Source organism: Phyllobates terribilis, unplaced genomic scaffold (assembly GCF_046119375.1).
Source record: "Phyllobates terribilis strain yellow unplaced genomic scaffold, ASM4611937v1 Scaffold_2__4_contigs__length_985480577, whole genome shotgun sequence".
Taxonomy (NCBI): Eukaryota; Metazoa; Chordata; class Amphibia; order Anura; family Dendrobatidae; genus Phyllobates; species Phyllobates terribilis.
In genome coordinates this window covers 952,235,163-952,254,343 of record NW_027362762.1, presented here as the reverse complement: position 1 = coordinate 952,254,343, position 19,181 = coordinate 952,235,163, and the positions used below count along the sequence as shown (strand labels likewise).

The window sequence follows — 19,181 nt, the reverse complement described above, 5'->3', positions numbered from 1 at the left end:
GGGCCATTATACTGTATGGAGGACTATGTGAGGCCATTATACTGTATGTAGCACTATGTGGGCCCATTATTCTGTATGGAAAACTATGTGGGGCCATTATACTGTATGGAGGACTATGTGGGGGCCATTATTCTGTATGGAGAACTATGTGGGGTCATTATACTGTATGGAGGACTATGTGGGGCCCATTATACTGTATGGAGGACTATGTGGGGCCCATTATACTGTATGGAGGACTATGTGTGGCCGTTATACTGTATGGAGGACTATGTGAGGCCCATTATACTGTATGGAGGACTATGTGAGGGCCATTATTCAGTATGGAGGACTATGTGGGGCCATTATTCTGTATGGAGGACTATGTGTGCCCATTATACTGTATGGAGGACTTTGTAGGGCCATTATACTGTATGGAGGACTATGTGGGGCCCATTATACTGTGTGGAGGACTATGTGGGGGCCATTATTCTGCATGGAGGAGTATGTGGGGCCATTATTCTGTATGGAGGACTATATCTGGCCATTATTCTGTATGGAGGACTATGTGTGGCCATTTTACAGTATGGAGGACTATGTGGGGCCATTATACTGTATGGAGGACTATGTGGGGCCCATTATAATGTATGGAGGACTATGTGGGGCCATTATACTGTATGGAGGACTATGTGGGGCCATTATACTGTATGGAGGACTATGTGGGGCCCATTATACTGTATGGAGGACTATGTGTGGCCATTATACTGTATGGAGGACTATATGGGGCCCATTATACTGTATGGAGGACTATGTGTGCCCATTATACTGTATGGAGGACTATGTGGGGCCATTATACTGTATGGAGGACTGTATGAGGCCCATTATACTGTATGGAGGACTATTTGGGGCCCATTATACTGTATGGAGGACTATATGGGGCCCATTATACTGTATGGAGGATTATGAGGGCCATTAACCTGTATGGAGCACTATGTGGGCCCATTATACTGTATGGAGGACTATGTGGGGCCCATTATTTTTCTGTATGGAGGACTATGTGGGGCCATTATACTGTATGGAGCACTATGTGGGCCCATTATACTGTATGGAGGACTATGTGAGGCCTGTTATACTGTATGAGGACTATGTGGGGCCATTATACTGTATGGAGGACTATGTGAGGCCATTATACTGTATGTAGCACTATGTGGGCTCTTTATACTATATGGCGGACTATGTGGAGCCCATTATTCTGTTTAGAGGACTATGTGGGGCCATTATACTGTATGGAGCACTATGTGGGCCCTTTATACTGTATGAAGGACTATGTGGGGCCCATTATACTGTATTGAGGACTATGTGGGGCCATTATACTATATGGAGGACTATATGAGGCCATTATACTGTATGTAGCACTATGTGGGGCCCATTTTTCTGTATGGAGGTCTATGTGTGGCCATTATACTGTATGGAGGACTATGTGTGGCCATTATACTGTATGGAGGACTATGTGGGGCCCATTATTCTGCATGGAGGACAATGTGGGGCCCATTATACTGTATGGAGGACTATGTGGGGCCCATTATTCTGTATGGAGGACTATGTGGGGCCTATTATACTGTATGGAGTACTTTGTGGGGCCATTATTCTGCATGGAGCATCATGTGGGGCCATTATTCTGTATGAAGGACTATGTGTGGCCTATTATTCTGTATGGATGACTATGTGAGGCCTATTATACTGTATGGAGCACTATGTGGGGCCATTATACTGTATGGAGGGCTATATGGGGCCTATTATACTGTATGGAGGACTATGTGGGGCCCATTATACTGTATGGAGGACTATGTGGGGCCCATTATACTGTATGGAGGACTATATGGGGCCCATTATACTGTATGGAGGACTATATTGGGGCCCATTATACTGTATAGAGCACTATGTGGGGCCCATTATTCTTTATGGAGCACTATGTGGGGCCCATTATTCTGTATGGAGAACTATGTGGGTCCATTATTCTGTTTGGAGCACTATGTGGAGCCCATTATACTGTATGGAGGACTATGTGGGGCCATTATATTGTATGGTGGAATATGTGGGGCCCATTATACTGTATGGAGGACTATGTGGGGCCCATTATACTGTATTGAGGACTTTGTGTGGCCATTAAACTGTATGAAGGACTATGTGTGGCCATTATACTGTATGGAGGACTATGTGGGGCCCATTATACTGTATGGAGGACTATGTGGTGCCCATTATTCTGTATGGAGCACTATGTGGGTTCATTATTCTGTATGGAGCACTATGTGGGGCCCATTATACTGTATGGAGGACTATGTGGGGCCCATTATTCTGTATGGAGGACTATGTGGGGCCCATTATTCTGTATGGAGGACTATGTGTGGCCTTTATACAATATGGAGCACTATGTGGGCCCATTATACTGTATGGAGCACTATGTGGGCCCATTGTACTGTATGGAGAATTATGTGGGCCCATTATACTGTATGGAGGACTATGTGGGGCCCATTATACTGTATGGAGCACTATGTGGGCCCATTATACTGTATGGAGGAGTATGTGGGCCCATTATACTGTATGGAGCACTATGTGGGCCCATTGTACTGTATGGAGAATTATGTGGGCCCATTATACTGTATGGAGGACTATGTGGGGCCCATTATACTGTATGGAGCACTATGTGGGCCCATTATACTGTATGGAGGAGTATGTGGGCCCATTATACTGTATGGAGCACTATGTGGGCCCATTATACTGTATGGAGGACTATGTGGGGCCCATTATACTGTATGGAGGACTATGTGGGTCCATTATACTGTATGGAGGACTATGTGGGGCCCATTATTCTTTATGGAGGACTATATAGAAGGAAAATTACTTTGTAAGGGCTGCAGAGTTGTGAGATATGCTCTTCTGTGACCCCGCCGAATATTACGTTTTTTCTTAGGGAGGGGCGAAATACAACTTCTGCTATGGGCCCTATGATTTCTATGTCCGCCCCTGTTGGAATAGTTTTGTTTTCTTTCTGAAATGTTCTTTGCAGCGTTTTGATTGGTCTAGTTTGGAGAGAAACTGCTCAAATAGAAGTCACATGCGTTTTCTTTTCCATTAGGCATTTTACAAAAACCTCTTCAGATAAAAAAAAATAAAAAATTAAAATCCTGTTATATGGACAGAAAAGTGGATTTTCCAAGAGAAAAATGAATAGGAACAACTTTCCAAGGATTTTTGAAGCTTATTTTGAGGAGGATTTTGGAGCGGATCCACTGCTAAAAACAAACAAAAAAAAACCTCTTTGTGAACAAAACCTCCGGATGGGGCGATCGTCAGTCTTTTCTCTGCATGCTCTGAACTCTTCTCTGCTGATTTGAGCACAGACCACATCAAAGTTGAATGTGCAGGAAAACAATCAGCCTGTGTAAGAGAAAAGGTAAAAAAAAAATATATGCCTGATTGAAAAAAATATTTTTCACATTTAACAAGTAAAAAAAAATCCCTATAAGTGGACAATCCCTTTAATAGGGCAATCTGCCCTGTGCATTGTTCATAGGGTGACTGTGGCTGCACTGTGTATGGAGCACTGATCAGCACAGCGCTATACACTTGTGTGGTGGCCGCTCTAGGTACTGCAGCTCGTCTCTTATTGAAGGGGAAGTGCTATGCGCTGTAGTACCGCGAATTGCCACTACGCGGAGTACAGCGCTATGCTGTGAGTGCGGTTACTTAGGCCTATTTTGCCCCGCCCCACACACTACTTCTCTATTTAGATTGGTCATGATGCATTATTTTTCCTTTCTATTGGTTGCCAAATAGCTAACTCCTCCCATAAGGAGGTTCCTGCTTTGAGCAGGGGGTTGGACCAGATGACCCAGGAGGTCCCTTCCAACTCTACCATTCTATGATTCTCTTCTTTGTTGTTTACATCCTCATTGTTACCACGCCTACTGGCTGTTGTGATTGGCTAACGTATACTGTAGAAGATCTCCTATTGGTCACACATTCCCGGGCTCCTCCCCTTGGGCGGTGTGGTTCTCCAGCTGTCAGTAGCGGCCTCCAGTCAGTGAGGAAGCATGAGCTGGACTGGTGTGATCGTGTTCTGGGGGGTTTCTGTGGTTTTCTTCCTGGTCCTATCACTGGGGGCAGCAGCGATCCCCCCTCGCAATGAGACCGCCCGGGTAGCCCGGTATGTGGCGCACAAGTGTGACTGGGGCGCTCTGGCCACTCTCTCCAGCCACGAGCCGGTGCGGGGTCTGCCCTTCGCCAACGTCTTCTCCGTGAGTGACGGTCCCCGGGGCCAGAGCGGCGGCGTCCTGTACTTCTACCTGACCACCATGGAGATCTCCGTGCAGGACCTGCAGGTGAGCGGCCGGTTACCATGGCGATGACGTCACTCCGCCAGGTCTCTCTGTGACCTCATGACCTTTCCTATGAGGCCTGGGGGGGGTTTCCCCCCCAGGTTATTAAGGGGTTAAATAACGTCCTAGTTCTGGTGACGGCGAGAATACAAAGGTCTCTACTCATTTTTATTATTTTAGGAAAGGGGTTTTTTTCTTCCGGTGACTTTCTCCAATTCTTCTGGATTGAAGTGTTTTATGTACAAAGTAATAAAATCTATATATTTTTTTAGTACAGACCGATAATCCGGAATATGTGATAATCCGGACATTCCCCTGGCTGCATTGTAGCATTTTTTTCTATGTTCCCTGTAGTATCGGGGGAGGGGGGATCGTGTTCTCTTCTCCACCACCCACCCCCCCATTATCACTCACAGCCTCCAGTGGGCGCCGCTTATCTCACCTTGTGCAGACGCCGAGCGGCTGGGGCCCTTTAATACTAATAATACTAAAACCCTCCTCTCTATTACTGATGCCCTCACTCCTCCTCACTATTACTGATGCCCTCACTCCTCCTCACTATTACTGATGCCCTCGCTCCTCCTCACTATTACTGATGCCCTCGCTCCTCCTCACTATTACTGATGCCCTCGCTCCTCCTCTCTATTACTGATGCCCTCGCTCCTCCTCACTATTACTGATGCCCTCGCTCCTCCTCACTATTACTGATGCCCTCGCTCCTCCTCACTATTACTGATGCCCTCGCTCCTCCTCACTATTACTGATGCCCTCACTCCTCCTCACTATTACTGATGCCTTCACTCCTCCTCACTATTACTGATGCCTTAACTCCTCCTCACTATTACTGATGCCCTCGCTCCTCCTCACTATTACTGATGCCCTCGCTCCTCCTCACTATTACTGATGCCCTCGCTCCTCCTCACTATTACTGATGCCCTCGCTCCTCCTCACTATTACTGATGCCCTCGCTCCTCCTCTCTATTACTGATGCCCTCGCTCCTCCTCTCTATTACTGATGCCCTCGCTCCTCCTCTCTATTACTGATGCCCTCGCTCCTCCTCTCTATTACTGATGCCCTCGCTCCTCCTCACTATTACTGATGCCTTCACTCCTCCTCACTATTACTGATGCCTTCACTCCTCCTCACTATTACTGATGCCTTCACTCCTCCTCACTATTACTGATGCCCTCACTCCTCCTCCTCCTCACTATTACTGATGCCTTCACTCCTCCTCCTCCTCACTATTACTGATGCCCTCACTCCTCCTCCTCACTATTGCTGATGCCTTCACTCCTCCTCCTCCTCACTATTGCTGATGCCTTCACTCCTCCTCCTCACTATTACTGATGCCCTCACTCCTCCTCCTTCTCACTATTACTGATGCCCTCACTCCTCCTCCTTCTCAATATTACTGATGCCCTCACTCCTCCTCCTTCTCACTATTACTGATGCCCTCACTCCTCCTCCTTCTCACTATTACTGATGCCCTCACTCCTCCTCCTTCTCACTATTACTGATGCCCTCACTCCTCCTCCTCCTCACTATTACTGATGCCTTCACTCCTCCTCCTCCTCTCTATTACTGATGCCCTCGCTCCTCCTCTCTATTACTGATGCCCTCGCTCCTCCTCTCTATTACTGATGCCCTCGCTCCTCCTCTCTATTACTGATGCCCTCGCTCCTCCTCTCTATTACTGATGCCTTCACTCCTCCTCACTATTACTGATGCCTTCACTCCTCCTCACTATTACTGATGCCCTCACTCCTCCTCCTCCTCCTCCTCACTATTACTGATGCCTTCACTCCTCCTCCTCCTCACTATTACTGATGCCCTCACTCCTCCTCCTCACTATTGCTGATGCCTTCACTCCTCCTCCTCCTCACTATTGCTGATGCCCTCACTCCTCCTCCTTCTCACTATTACTGATGCCCTCACTCCTCCTCCTTCTCAATATTACTGATGCCCTCACTCCTCCTCCTTCTCACTATTACTGATGCCCTCACTCCTCCTCCTTCTCACTATTACTGATGCCCTCACTCCTCCTCCTTCTCACTATTACTGATGCCCTCACTCCTCCTCCTCCTCCTCCTCCTCACTATTACTGATGCCTTCACTCCTCCTCCTCCTCACTATTACTGATGCCCTCACTCCTCCTCCTCACTATTGCTGATGCCTTCACTCCTCCTCCTCCTCACTATTACTGATGCCCTCACTCCTCCTCCTCACTATTGCTGATGCCTTCACTCCTCCTCCTCACTATTACTGATGCCCTCACTCCTCCTCCTTCTCACTATTACTGATGCCCTCACTCCTCCTCACTATTACTGATGCCTTCACTCCTCCTCACTATTACTGATGCCCTCGCTCCTCCTCTCTATTACTGATGCCCTCGCTCCTCCTCACTATTACTGATGCCCTCACTCCTCCTCACTATTACTGATGCCTTCACTCCTCCTCACTATTACTGATGCCTTCACTCCTCCTCACTATTACTGATGCCTTCACTCCTCCTCACTATTACTGATGCCCTCACTCCTCCTCCTCCTCCTCCTCACTATTACTGATGCCTTCACTCCTCCTCCTCCTCCTCACTATTACTGATGCCCTCACTCCTCCTCCTCACTATTGCTGATGCCTTCACTCCTCCTCCTCCTCCTCCTCACTATTACTGATGCCCTCACTCCTCCTCCTCCTCCTACTCACTATTACTGATTCCCTCACTCCTCCTCCTCCTCCTACTCACTATTACTGATGCCCTCACTCCTCCTCCTCCTACTCACTATTACTGATGCCTTCACTCCTCCTCCTCCTCCTCCTCACTATTACTGATGCCCTCACTCCTCCTCCTCCTCACTATTACTGATGCCCTCACTCCTCCTCCTCCTCACTATTACTGATGCCCTCACTCCTCCTCCTCCTCACTATTACTGATGCCTTCGCTCACCCTCCTCCTTCTCACTATTACTGACGCCCTCACTCCTCCTCCTCCTCACTATTACTGATGCCTTCGCTCACCCTCACTATTACTGACGCCCTCACTCCTCCTCCTCACTATTACTGATTCCCTCACTCCTCCTCCTCCTCACTATTACTGATGCCCTCACTCCTCCTCCTTCTCACTATTACTGACGCCCTCACGCCTCCTCCTCACTATTACTGATTCCCTCACTCCTTCTCACTATTACTGATGCCTTCACTCCTCCTCCTCCTCACTATTACTGACGCCCTCGCTCACACTCGCTATCGCTGACGCCCTCGCTTTTTGTATTTTTCCTATTTTCTTCACGTTTTGCTGTCGGTGACTCAGCAGATGACGCAGCAGAATCTGCCGGTTTTGAAATGTTCCTGGCACGTGAGCCGGAGCAGCTGGTGTCTGCGTCTGGTGGGAACGAGGGCAGAGGTCCCGTATACGGAGCCTATAGAATCACCGGGTCACATGACCCTTCTCTGACAGAGGCCTTATGTAACGCACCATGTGACTCCGCTTTTTACTTCTTGCTGTTGTAATGACCGGAGACAGAAATAAACAATTTCTTTACTAAAACAGGGGTTAGGCTAAAATTCAGTATTGGATGAATCAGTCTCAGGTTCTGCCTGGGACACTGTCTCTACTAAATACCCACAATGAGCAAAAGCTGAAATCAATGGGCCAATCTCAAGGTTCCCAGTTTATGTGAATTATACTAAAGATCTGGAACAATTTTACCTAAACACTGTGTCAATCTAGTGAGGGTGTTTTATGGAGACCCCTGAAATGGCACACTGAGTACAGTCCTACCACTATTAACAATAACAATGCATGAAACTATATCAATTGCTCTCATTCCCCTAGTACAGGGATACCCGGGTATCTTAAAGTTATGGTACCGTTAACCTCAGATGTGGTCTATCACAGGCCTGTGAATCGCGGTGGCTGCAGCTAGTTCTGGAAAACTTTGGCGCCAAATGAAAGAAAGCAGCGTTCACAAAAACAGCAAAGGTTCCTTGTCTTGTCGGCCGTTACCGAGCCCACACGCCGGGGACTTTAGTCCTGTAGCCTCAGATTAAGGTCCGGGAAGCACTGTTCACCAGGCTTGTCAGCATCCTCTTAATGTGAATGGTACCGGACCCCTTCTCTCCTCTCGCAGTCACTCACTGTTTTCCAGACCACCGACCGCGCGCTCCGTCACAGAGATGATATCCTCAGTCTCTTTCCCTCTCACTCGACACTTGGCTCGTTCAGCACAAAGTCTCTAGTCCACTCAGCATGGACTTCCACAAAACTCCAAAGAGCCACACAACTTTCCCCCGCTAGGCACTCGTTCTTAAGCAGGAACACAGCTTCACCAGGTCCAGGGATGAACAACCCCCACAGGAGAGCCTGTAGCGAGAGAGTTTTGGGCTGCGTGCCCACTATGCCTTTTTCAAGCATTTTTGATGCGGAATTTCCGCTGCAGAAACGCTTTAAAAACGCTTGGTAATCTGTGCCCCATGATCCCCAATGACAATCCGCATGTTCTCTGCCCATGTTGCGGAATTTTCCGCAGCGGAAAAATCCGCAGCATGTCCATTATTTGTGCGTTTCTGCATGCGGATTTGAGGTCATGGACTTGAAAAACGCAAGTCAAATCCGCATGTAAAAACGCTGAAAAAATGCGTGTAAAATCTTCGTGTTTTTGACTGCCAAAACCGTGCAGAAATTTTCTGCTTCATTTCTGCATGGTGGGCACATAGCCTCATTGCAGTTCAGTCCTCACAGTTCTCCTCAGACTCTTCTTCCAGCGTCTCACGCAGCAGACGCCCTCAGAACACACAGGGTCTCCCGACCTGCCCCTGCTCTGAGCTCAGCCAGGCAAAACACACAGGGTCCTAATTATTTATTGCTTCTTTGCTTGTTCCTATAGCTTGCTATGTGTTTCATGATGTTGCTCAGTTTCACCCTCATGCTTTACACTGCAGCTCTGCTTCTTGTTGCTTGCTGTTTGTCTCAGTTGGTTGCTCATTTGCACACTCTTGCTTTACACTGCAGCATTGCTTGCTGTGGATAGCTCATTAAGGCAGTGATCCTCCGTCAGATGACAGTACCCGCGGTCCGTGTGTTGGGAGGACGTCTCTGATCTCCGCTTCCTCTTCTCTTCCATATCAGGTGAACGCCAACACTTCCCTGACCATGTCTCTGGCGCAGACCCCATACTGCCGGCAGGAGCACTACGACCCCCAGAGTCCGCTGTGTGCTCACGTTATAATGTCCGGCAGCATCCAGGAGGTGAGAACCCCTGAGCCCCCGTTGTGCCCCACATACATGATACATGCATGTATATATGACCAATGCTTTACAACCAGGTGGCCGCCGCCGAGTCGGACAAAGCGAAGACTGCATTGTTCAGCCGCCACCCGGAGATGGCGACCTGGCCGCACGACCACAATTGGTTTTTTGCCAAACTCAACATTACAAATATTTGGGTGCTCGATTACTTTGGGGGAATCAAAACAGTCACCCCGGAGGAATATTACCAAGCCAAGCCTTAGTGAGTACCAGCTGACCGGTATATACTATATACAGAGCCGGCCGATCAGCTGACCGTCTATGTTCTAATCCTGGGAGGAATGACTGCCTCCTGACAGCCGCACATTAGAAGGAATGACTGCCTCCTGACAGCCGCACATGAGAAGGAATGACTGCCTCCTGACAGCCGCACATGAGAAGGAATGACTGCCTCCTGACAGCCGCACATGAGAAGGAATGACTGCCTCCTGACAGCCGCACATGAGAAGGAATGACTGCCTCCTGACAGCCCCACATTAGAAGGAATGACTGCCTCCTGACAGCCCCACATTAGAAGGAATGACTGCCTCCTGACAGCCCCACATTAGAAGGAATGACTGCCTCCTGACAGCCGCACATTAGAAGGAATGACTGCCTCCTGACAGCCGCACATGAGAAGGAATGACTGCCTCCTGACAGCCCCACATTAGAAGGAATGACTGCCTCCTGACAGCCGCACATGAATAGGAATGACTGCCTCCTGACAGCCGCACATTAGAAGGAATGACTGCCTCCTGACAGCCGCACATTAGAAGCAGTGACTGCCTCCTGACAGCCGCACATTAGAAGGAGTGACTGCCTCCTGACAGCCGCACATTAGAAGCAGTGACTGCCTCCTGACAGCCGCACATTAGAAGGAGTGACTGCCTCCTGACAGCCGCACATTAGAAGGAGTGACTGCCTCCTGACGGCCGCACATTAGAAGGAGTGACTGCCTCCTGACGGCCGCACATTAGAAGGAGTGACTGCCTCCTGACGGCCGCACATTAGAAGGAGTGACTGCCTCCTGACGGCCGCACATTAGAAGGAGTGACTGCCTCCTGACGGCCGCACATTAGAAGGAGTGACTGCCTCCTGACGGCCGCACATTAGAAGGAGTGACTGCCTCCTGACGGCCGCACATTAGAAGGAGTGACTGCCTCCTGACGGCCGCACATTAGAAGGAGTGACTGCCTCCTGACGGCCGCACATTAGAAGGAGTGACTGCCTCCTGACGGCCGCACATTAGAAGGAGTGACTGCCTCCTGACGGCCGCACATTAGAAGGAGTGACTGCCTCCTGACAGCCGCACATTAGAAGGAGTGACTGCCTCCTGACAGCCGCACATTAGAAGGAGTGACTGCCTCCTGACAGCCGCACATGAGAAGGAGTGACTGCCTCCTGACAGCCGCACATGAGAAGGAGTGACTGCCTCCTGACAGCCGCACATGAGAAGGAGTGACTGCCTCCTGACAGCCGCACATGAGAAGGAGTGACTGCCTCCTGACAGCCGCACATGAGAAGGAGTGACTGCCTCCTGACAGCCGCACATGAGAAGGAGTGACTGCCTCCTGACAGCCGCACATGAGAAGGAATGACTGCCTCCTGACAGCCGCACATGAGAAGGAATGACTGCCTCCTGACAGCCGCACATGAGAAGGAATGACTGCCTCCTGACAGCCGCACATGAGAAGGAATGACTGCCTCCTGACAGCCGCACATGAGAAGGAATGACTGCCTCCTGACAGCCGCACATGAGAAGGAATGACTGCCTCCTGACAGCCGCACATGAGAAGGAATGACTGCCTCCTGACAGCCGCACATGAGAAGGAATGACTGCCTCCTGACAGCCGCACATGAGAAGGAATGACTGCCTCCTGACAGCCGCACATGAGAAGGAATGACTGCCTCCTGACAGCCGCACATGAGAAGGAATGACTGCCTCCTGACAGCCGCACATGAGAAGGAATGACTGCCTCCTGACAGCCGCACATGAGAAGGAATGACTGCCTCCTGACAGCCGCACATGAGAAGGAATGACTGCCTCCTGACAGCCGCACATGAGAAGGAATGACTGCCTCCTGACAGCCGCACATGAGAAGGAATGACTGCCTCCTGACAGCCGCACATGAGAAGGAATGACTGCCTCCTGACAGCCGCACATGAGAAGGAATGACTGCCTCCTGACAGCCGCACATGAGAAGGAATGACTGCCTCCTGACAGCCGCACATGAGAAGGAATGACTGCCTCCTGACAGCCGCACATGAGAAGGAATGACTGCCTCCTGACAGCCGCACATGAGAAGGAATGACTGCCTCCTGACAGCCGCACATGAGAAGGAATGACTGCCTCCTGACAGCCGCACATGAGAAGGAATGACTGCCTCCTGACAGCCGCACATGAGAAGGAATGACTGCCTCCTGACAGCCGCACATGAGAAGGAATGACTGCCTCCTGACAGCCGCACATGAGAAGGAATGACTGCCTCCTGACAGCCGCACATGAGAAGGAATGACTGCCTCCTGACAGCCGCACATGAGAAGGAATGACTGCCTCCTGACAGCCGCACATGAGAAGGAATGACTGCCTCCTGACAGCCGCACATGAGAAGGAATGACTGCCTCCTGACAGCCGCACATGAGAAGGAATGACTGCCTCCTGACAGCCGCACATGAGAAGGAATGACTGCCTCCTGACAGCCGCACATGAGAAGGAATGACTGCCTCCTGACAGCCGCACATTAGGAGAAGGAATGACTGCCTCCTGACAGCCGCACATTAGAAGCAGTGACTGCCTCCTGACAGCCGCACATTAGAAGCAGTGACTGCCTCCTGACAGCCGCACATTAGAAGCAGTGACTGCCTCCTGACAGCCGCACATTAGAAGCAGTGACTGCCTCCTGACAGCCGCACATTAGAAGCAGTGACTGCCTCCTGACAGCCGCACATTAGAAGCAGTGACTGCCTCCTGACAGCCGCACATTAGAAGCAGTGACTGCCTCCTGACAGCCGCACATTAGAAGCAGTGACTGCCTCCTGACAGCCGCACATTAGAAGCAGTGACTGCCTCCTGACAGCCGCACATTAGAAGCAGTGACTGCCTCCTGACAGCCGCACATTAGAAGCAGTGACTGCCTCCTGACAGCCGCACATTAGAAGCAGTGACTGCCTCCTGACAGCCGCACATTAGAAGCAGTGACTGCCTCCTGACAGCCGCACATTAGAAGCAGTGACTGCCTCCTGACAGCCGCACATTAGAAGCAGTGACTGCCTCCTGACAGCCGCACATTAGAAGCAGTGACTGCCTCCTGACAGCCGCACATTAGAAGCAGTGACTGCCTCCTGACAGCCGCACATTAGAAGCAGTGACTGCCTCCTGACAGCCGCACATTAGAAGGAGTGACTGCCTCCTGACAGCCGCACATTAGAAGGAGTGACTGCCTCCTGACAGCCGCACATTAGAAGGAGTGACTGCCTCCTGACAGCCGCACATTAGAAGGAGTGACTGCCTCCTGACAGCCGCACATTAGAAGGAGTGACTGCCTCCTGACAGCCGCACATTAGAAGGAGTGACTGCCTCCTGACAGCCGCACATTAGAAGGAGTGACTGCCTCCTGACAGCCGCACATTAGAAGGAGTGACTGCCTCCTGACAGCCGCACATTAGAAGGAGTGACTGCCTCCTGACAGCCGCACATTAGAAGGAGTGACTGCCTCCTGACAGCCGCACATTAGAAGGAGTGACTGCCTCCTGACAGCCGCACATTAGAAGGAGTGACTGCCTCCTGACAGCCGCACATTAGAAGGAGTGACTGCCTCCTGACAGCCGCACATTAGAAGGAGTGACTGCCTCCTGACAGCCGCACATTAGAAGGAGTGACTGCCTCCTGACAGCCGCACATTAGAAGGAGTGACTGCCTCCTGACAGCCGCACATTAGAAGGAGTGACTGCCTCCTGACAGCCGCACATTAGAAGGAGTGACTGCCTCCTGACAGCCGCACATTAGAAGGAGTGACTGCCTCCTGACAGCCGCACATTAGAAGGAGTGACTGCCTCCTGACAGCCGCACATTAGAAGGAGTGACTGCCTCCTGACAGCCGCACATTAGAAGGAGTGACTGCCTCCTGACAGCCGCACATTAGAAGGAGTGACTGCCTCCTGACAGCCGCACATTAGAAGGAGTGACTGCCTCCTGACAGCCGCACATTAGAAGGAGTGACTGCCTCCTGACAGCCGCACATTAGAAGGAGTGACTGCCTCCTGACAGCCGCACATTAGAAGGAGTGACTGCCTCCTGACAGCCGCACATTAGAAGGAGTGACTGCCTCCTGACAGCCGCACATTAGAAGGAGTGACTGCCTCCTGACAGCCGCACATTAGAAGGAGTGACTGCCTCCTGACAGCCGCACATTAGAAGGAGTGACTGCCTCCTGACAGCCGCACATTAGAAGGAGTGACTGCCTCCTGACAGCCGCACATTAGAAGGAGTGACTGCCTCCTGACAGCCGCACATTAGAAGGAGTGACTGCCTCCTGACAGCCGCACATTAGAAGGAGTGACTGCCTCCTGACAGCCGCACATTAGAAGGAGTGACTGCCTCCTGACAGCCGCACATTAGAAGGAGTGACTGCCTCCTGACAGCCGCACATTAGAAGGAGTGACTGCCTCCTGACAGCCGCACATTAGAAGGAGTGACTGCCTCCTGACAGCCGCACATTAGAAGGAGTGACTGCCTCCTGACAGCCGCACATTAGAAGGAGTGACTGCCTCCTGACAGCCGCACATTAGAAGGAGTGACTGCCTCCTGACAGCCGCACATTAGAAGGAGTGACTGCCTCCTGACAGCCGCACATTAGAAGGAGTGACTGCCTCCTGACAGCCGCACATTAGAAGGAGTGACTGCCTCCTGACAGCCGCACATTAGAAGGAGTGACTGCCTCCTGACAGCCGCACATTAGAAGGAGTGACTGCCTCCTGACAGCCGCACATTAGAAGGAGTGACTGCCTCCTGACAGCCGCACATTAGAAGGAGTGACTGCCTCCTGACAGCCGCACATTAGAAGGAGTGACTGCCTCCTGACAGCCGCACATTAGAAGGAGTGACTGCCTCCTGACAGCCGCACATTAGAAGGAGTGACTGCCTCCTGACAGCCGCACATTAGAAGGAGTGACTGCCTCCTGACAGCCGCACATTAGAAGGAGTGACTGCCTCCTGACAGCCGCACATTAGAAGGAGTGACTGCCTCCTGACAGCCGCACATTAGAAGGAGTGACTGCCTCCTGACAGCCGCACATTAGAAGGAGTGACTGCCTCCTGACAGCCGCACATTAGAAGGAGTGACTGCCTCCTGACAGCCGCACATTAGAAGGAGTGACTGCCTCCTGACAGCCGCACATTAGAAGGAGTGACTGCCTCCTGACAGCCGCACATTAGAAGGAGTGACTGCCTCCTGACAGCCGCACATTAGAAGGAGTGACTGCCTCCTGACAGCCGCACATTAGAAGGAGTGACTGCCTCCTGACAGCCGCACATTAGAAGGAGTGACTGCCTCCTGACAGCCGCACATTAGAAGGAGTGACTGCCTCCTGACAGCCGCACATTAGAAGGAGTGACTGCCTCCTGACAGCCGCACATTAGAAGGAGTGACTGCCTCCTGACAGCCGCACATTAGAAGGAGTGACTGCCTCCTGACAGCCGCACATTAGAAGGAGTGACTGCCTCCTGACAGCCGCACATTAGAAGGAGTGACTGCCTCCTGACAGCCGCACATTAGAAGGAGTGACTGCCTCCTGACAGCCGCACATTAGAAGGAGTGACTGCCTCCTGACAGCCGCACATTAGAAGGAGTGACTGCCTCCTGACAGCCGCACATTAGAAGGAGTGACTGCCTCCTGACAGCCGCACATTAGAAGGAGTGACTGCCTCCTGACAGCCGCACATTAGAAGGAGTGACTGCCTCCTGACAGCCGCACATTAGAAGGAGTGACTGCCTCCTGACAGCCGCACATTAGAAGGAGTGACTGCCTCCTGACAGCCGCACATTAGAAGGAGTGACTGCCTCCTGACAGCCGCACATTAGAAGGAGTGACTGCCTCCTGACAGCCGCACATTAGAAGGAGTGACTGCCTCCTGACAGCCGCACATTAGAAGGAGTGACTGCCTCCTGACAGCCGCACATTAGAAGGAGTGACTGCCTCCTGACAGCCGCACATTAGAAGGAGTGACTGCCTCCTGACAGCCGCACATTAGAAGGAGTGACTGCCTCCTGACAGCCGCACATTAGAAGGAGTGACTGCCTCCTGACAGCCGCACATTAGAAGGAGTGACTGCCTCCTGACAGCCGCACATTAGAAGGAGTGACTGCCTCCTGACAGCCGCACATTAGAAGGAGTGACTGCCTCCTGACAGCCGCACATTAGAAGGAGTGACTGCCTCCTGACAGCCGCACATTAGAAGGAGTGACTGCCTCCTGACAGCCGCACATTAGAAGGAGTGACTGCCTCCTGACAGCCGCACATTAGAAGGAGTGACTGCCTCCTGACAGCCGCACATTAGAAGGAGTGACTGCCTCCTGACAGCCGCACATTAGAAGGAGTGACTGCCTCCTGACAGCCGCACATTAGAAGGAGTGACTGCCTCCTGACAGCCGCACATTAGAAGGAGTGACTGCCTCCTGACAGCCGCACATTAGAAGGAGTGACTGCCTCCTGACAGCCGCACATTAGAAGGAGTGACTGCCTCCTGACAGCCGCACATTAGAAGGAGTGACTGCCTCCTGACAGCCGCACATTAGAAGGAGTGACTGCCTCCTGACAGCCGCACATTAGAAGGAGTGACTGCCTCCTGACAGCCGCACATTAGAAGGAGTGACTGCCTCCTGACAGCCGCACATTAGAAGGAGTGACTGCCTCCTGACAGCCGCACATTAGAAGGAGTGACTGCCTCCTGACAGCCGCACATTAGAAGGAGTGACTGCCTCCTGACAGCCGCACATTAGAAGGAGTGACTGCCTCCTGACAGCCGCACATTAGAAGGAGTGACTGCCTCCTGACAGCCGCACATTAGAAGGAGTGACTGCCTCCTGACAGCCGCACATTAGAAGGAGTGACTGCCTCCTGACAGCCGCACATTAGAAGGAGTGACTGCCTCCTGACAGCCGCACATTAGAAGGAGTGACTGCCTCCTGACAGCCGCACATTAGAAGGAGTGACTGCCTCCTGACAGCCGCACATTAGAAGGAGTGACTGCCTCCTGACAGCCGCACATTAGAAGGAGTGACTGCCTCCTGACAGCCGCACATTAGAAGGAGTGACTGCCTCCTGACAGCCGCACATTAGAAGGAGTGACTGCCTCCTGACAGCCGCACATTAGAAGGAGTGACTGCCTCCTGACAGCCGCACATTAGAAGGAGTGACTGCCTCCTGACAGCCGCACATTAGAAGGAGTGACTGCCTCCTGACAGCCGCACATTAGAAGGAGTGACTGCCTCCTGACAGCCGCACATTAGAAGGAGTGACTGCCTCCTGACAGCCGCACATTAGAAGGAGTGACTGCCTCCTGACAGCCGCACATTAGAAGGAGTGACTGCCTCCTGACAGCCGCACATTAGAAGGAGTGACTGCCTCCTGACAGCCGCACATTAGAAGGAGTGACTGCCTCCTGACAGCCGCACATTAGAAGGAGTGACTGCCTCCTGACAGCCGCACATTAGAAGGAGTGACTGCCTCCTGACAGCCGCACATTAGAAGGAGTGACTGCCTCCTGACAGCCGCACATTAGAAGGAGTGACTGCCTCCTGACAGCCGCACATTAGAAGGAGTGACTGCCTCCTGACAGCCGCACATTAGAAGGAGTGACTGCCTCCTGACAGCCGCACATTAGAAGGAGTGACTGCCTCCTGACAGCCGCACATTAGAAGGAGTGACTGCCTCCTGACAGCCGCACATTAGAAGGAGTGACTGCCTCCTGACAGCCGCACATTAGAAGGAGTGACTGCCTCCTGACAGCCGCACATTAGAAGGAGTGACTGCCTCCTGACAGCCGCACATTAGAAGGAGTGACTGCCTCCTGACAGCCGCACATTAGAAGGAGTGACTGCCTCCTGACAGCCGCACATTAGAAGGAGTGACTGCCTCCTGACAGCCGCACATGAGAAGGAGTGACTGCCTCCTGACAGCCGCACATGAGAAGGAGTGACTGCCTCCTGACAGCCGCACATGAGAAGGAGTGACTGCCTCCTGACAGCCGCACATGAGAAGCAGTGACTGCCTCCTGACAGCCGCACATTGGAAGCAGTGACTGCCTCCTGACAGCCGCACATTGGAAGCAGTGACTGCCTCCTGACAGCCGCTCTGTACTCTAGGAGGATTGTCTTGGACGCTCTGCTAGTCTCATATACATTATCACGTTATATCTTCTTTTTTTGTCCTATAGGTCTGATATTCCCGGAGGGCCGTGATGTTCTTGATCTGATGCCGACGTGCCTCTTCTTTCTTCGTTATCTGCTCTGCATAAATCTAATCTTAAAGGGGCGCTCTGGTTTGATATAAAGTTTTATCGCTGAATCAAAGGAAACATCTACAACTTTCTAAGAGACTTTAAAATTCCTTTCAAGAACTTTGAATGTATCAAGAAAGTTTTCGTTCGCAACAAGCGGGGGCTAAAATCTCACCCTAACCTTGTCCTGCTCTGACTGCTGCAGTTTGTCACAATGGATCAGTGTCGGTGAGGGTATACGAATAATGAATCTTTCCGTTCACTGACTGGAAGAAGAGATCTTGGAAGAGATGACGAATTTAGGTTGACAGTTTATTAGAAAGTTTGCAAAACTTTTCATTTTGAGTTGATTAAAGGGGAAAAACTGTGAAAGCTTTTATGATGACTGCTGGGGTTTGTTTGTTATTTTTTTAAAGGACATACCTATCGAGATGTCTATTATAGGCCTGCTTTAATCTGCCAGAGACGACGGTCTGCTTTAATTGGGACCTTTTTGCTTTAAAAAGAGGGTGGTTCTCCATTCAGGATCCTACAAAGAGCATCCCTCGCATTGGAGGACCCATCCTGCCCCTGCCTTTAATGAGCACTATGTAATACCTCATTTGTCCTGCGGGTGTGCTGCAGGAAAATCGATCACTTACTGCTGCAGATTTCATATGATCGCTGGGGATCTCTACAGCAGGAGAACCATGTAATCAACTGAATGCCGGGGACTCTGAAAATGAGTTTTCCAACCCCTTTAAGTGCCACTTTACTACAAATTACCAGTGGGCTCAGGTCAGGGGGTGGGTGGGGTTATAGTTACCATGAATAGTGCTGTTATTTTCTAAACGCTCAGACATGTACTAGCCAGGGCTTGCTGGGACTTTTGGTATGCCATTTAAGTATCCGCCATCTTACTATAATACCGCTTACTTGCATATAAGGGACGCCGAATGATTTGTAATGTTTAAATAAAGTTTTATATTTTTGTTTAAAAATTACATCCAGTCTCCTGAAATACTATGTGCTGCTGGAGACTCGCAGTTGCTTTCAAATTATATT

General features: G+C 51.1%; 1 protein-coding gene across 3 annotated transcripts; it reads left to right on the top strand.

Moving 5' to 3' along the window:
* The first annotated feature begins 4,003 nt into the window (after nt 1-4,003).
* CREG1 (cellular repressor of E1A stimulated genes 1) lies at nt 4,004-19,120 on the top strand. Of its 3 annotated transcripts, XM_073668563.1 has the most exons (4): nt 4,008-4,358; nt 9,482-9,601; nt 9,679-9,863; nt 18,075-19,120. In XM_073668563.1, coding segments are annotated over exons 1-4 (594 nt in total). In that variant the 5' UTR covers nt 4,008-4,070; the 3' UTR covers nt 18,076-19,120. The 3 variants fall into 3 exon arrangements, with proteins under 3 accessions (XP_073524666.1, XP_073524665.1, XP_073524664.1); XM_073668565.1 differs by lacking the exon at nt 9,679-9,863 and having other exon boundaries at nt 4,004-4,358; XM_073668564.1 differs by lacking the exon at nt 18,075-19,120 and having other exon boundaries at nt 4,007-4,358; nt 9,679-9,864.
* Nucleotides 19,121-19,181: the final 61 nt, after the last annotated feature.

Coding starts and splice junctions, on each gene's coding strand:
- CREG1 (XM_073668563.1), top strand. CDS start 4,071: ATGAGCTGGACTGGTGTGATCGTGTTCTGGGGGGTTTCTGTGGTTTTC. Junction 4,359..9,481: donor TCTCCGTGCAGGACCTGCAG/GTGAGCGGCCGG, acceptor CTTCCATATCAG/GTGAACGCCAACACTTCCCT. Junction 9,602..9,678: donor TGTCCGGCAGCATCCAGGAG/GTGAGAACCCCT, acceptor CTTTACAACCAG/GTGGCCGCCGCCGAGTCGGA.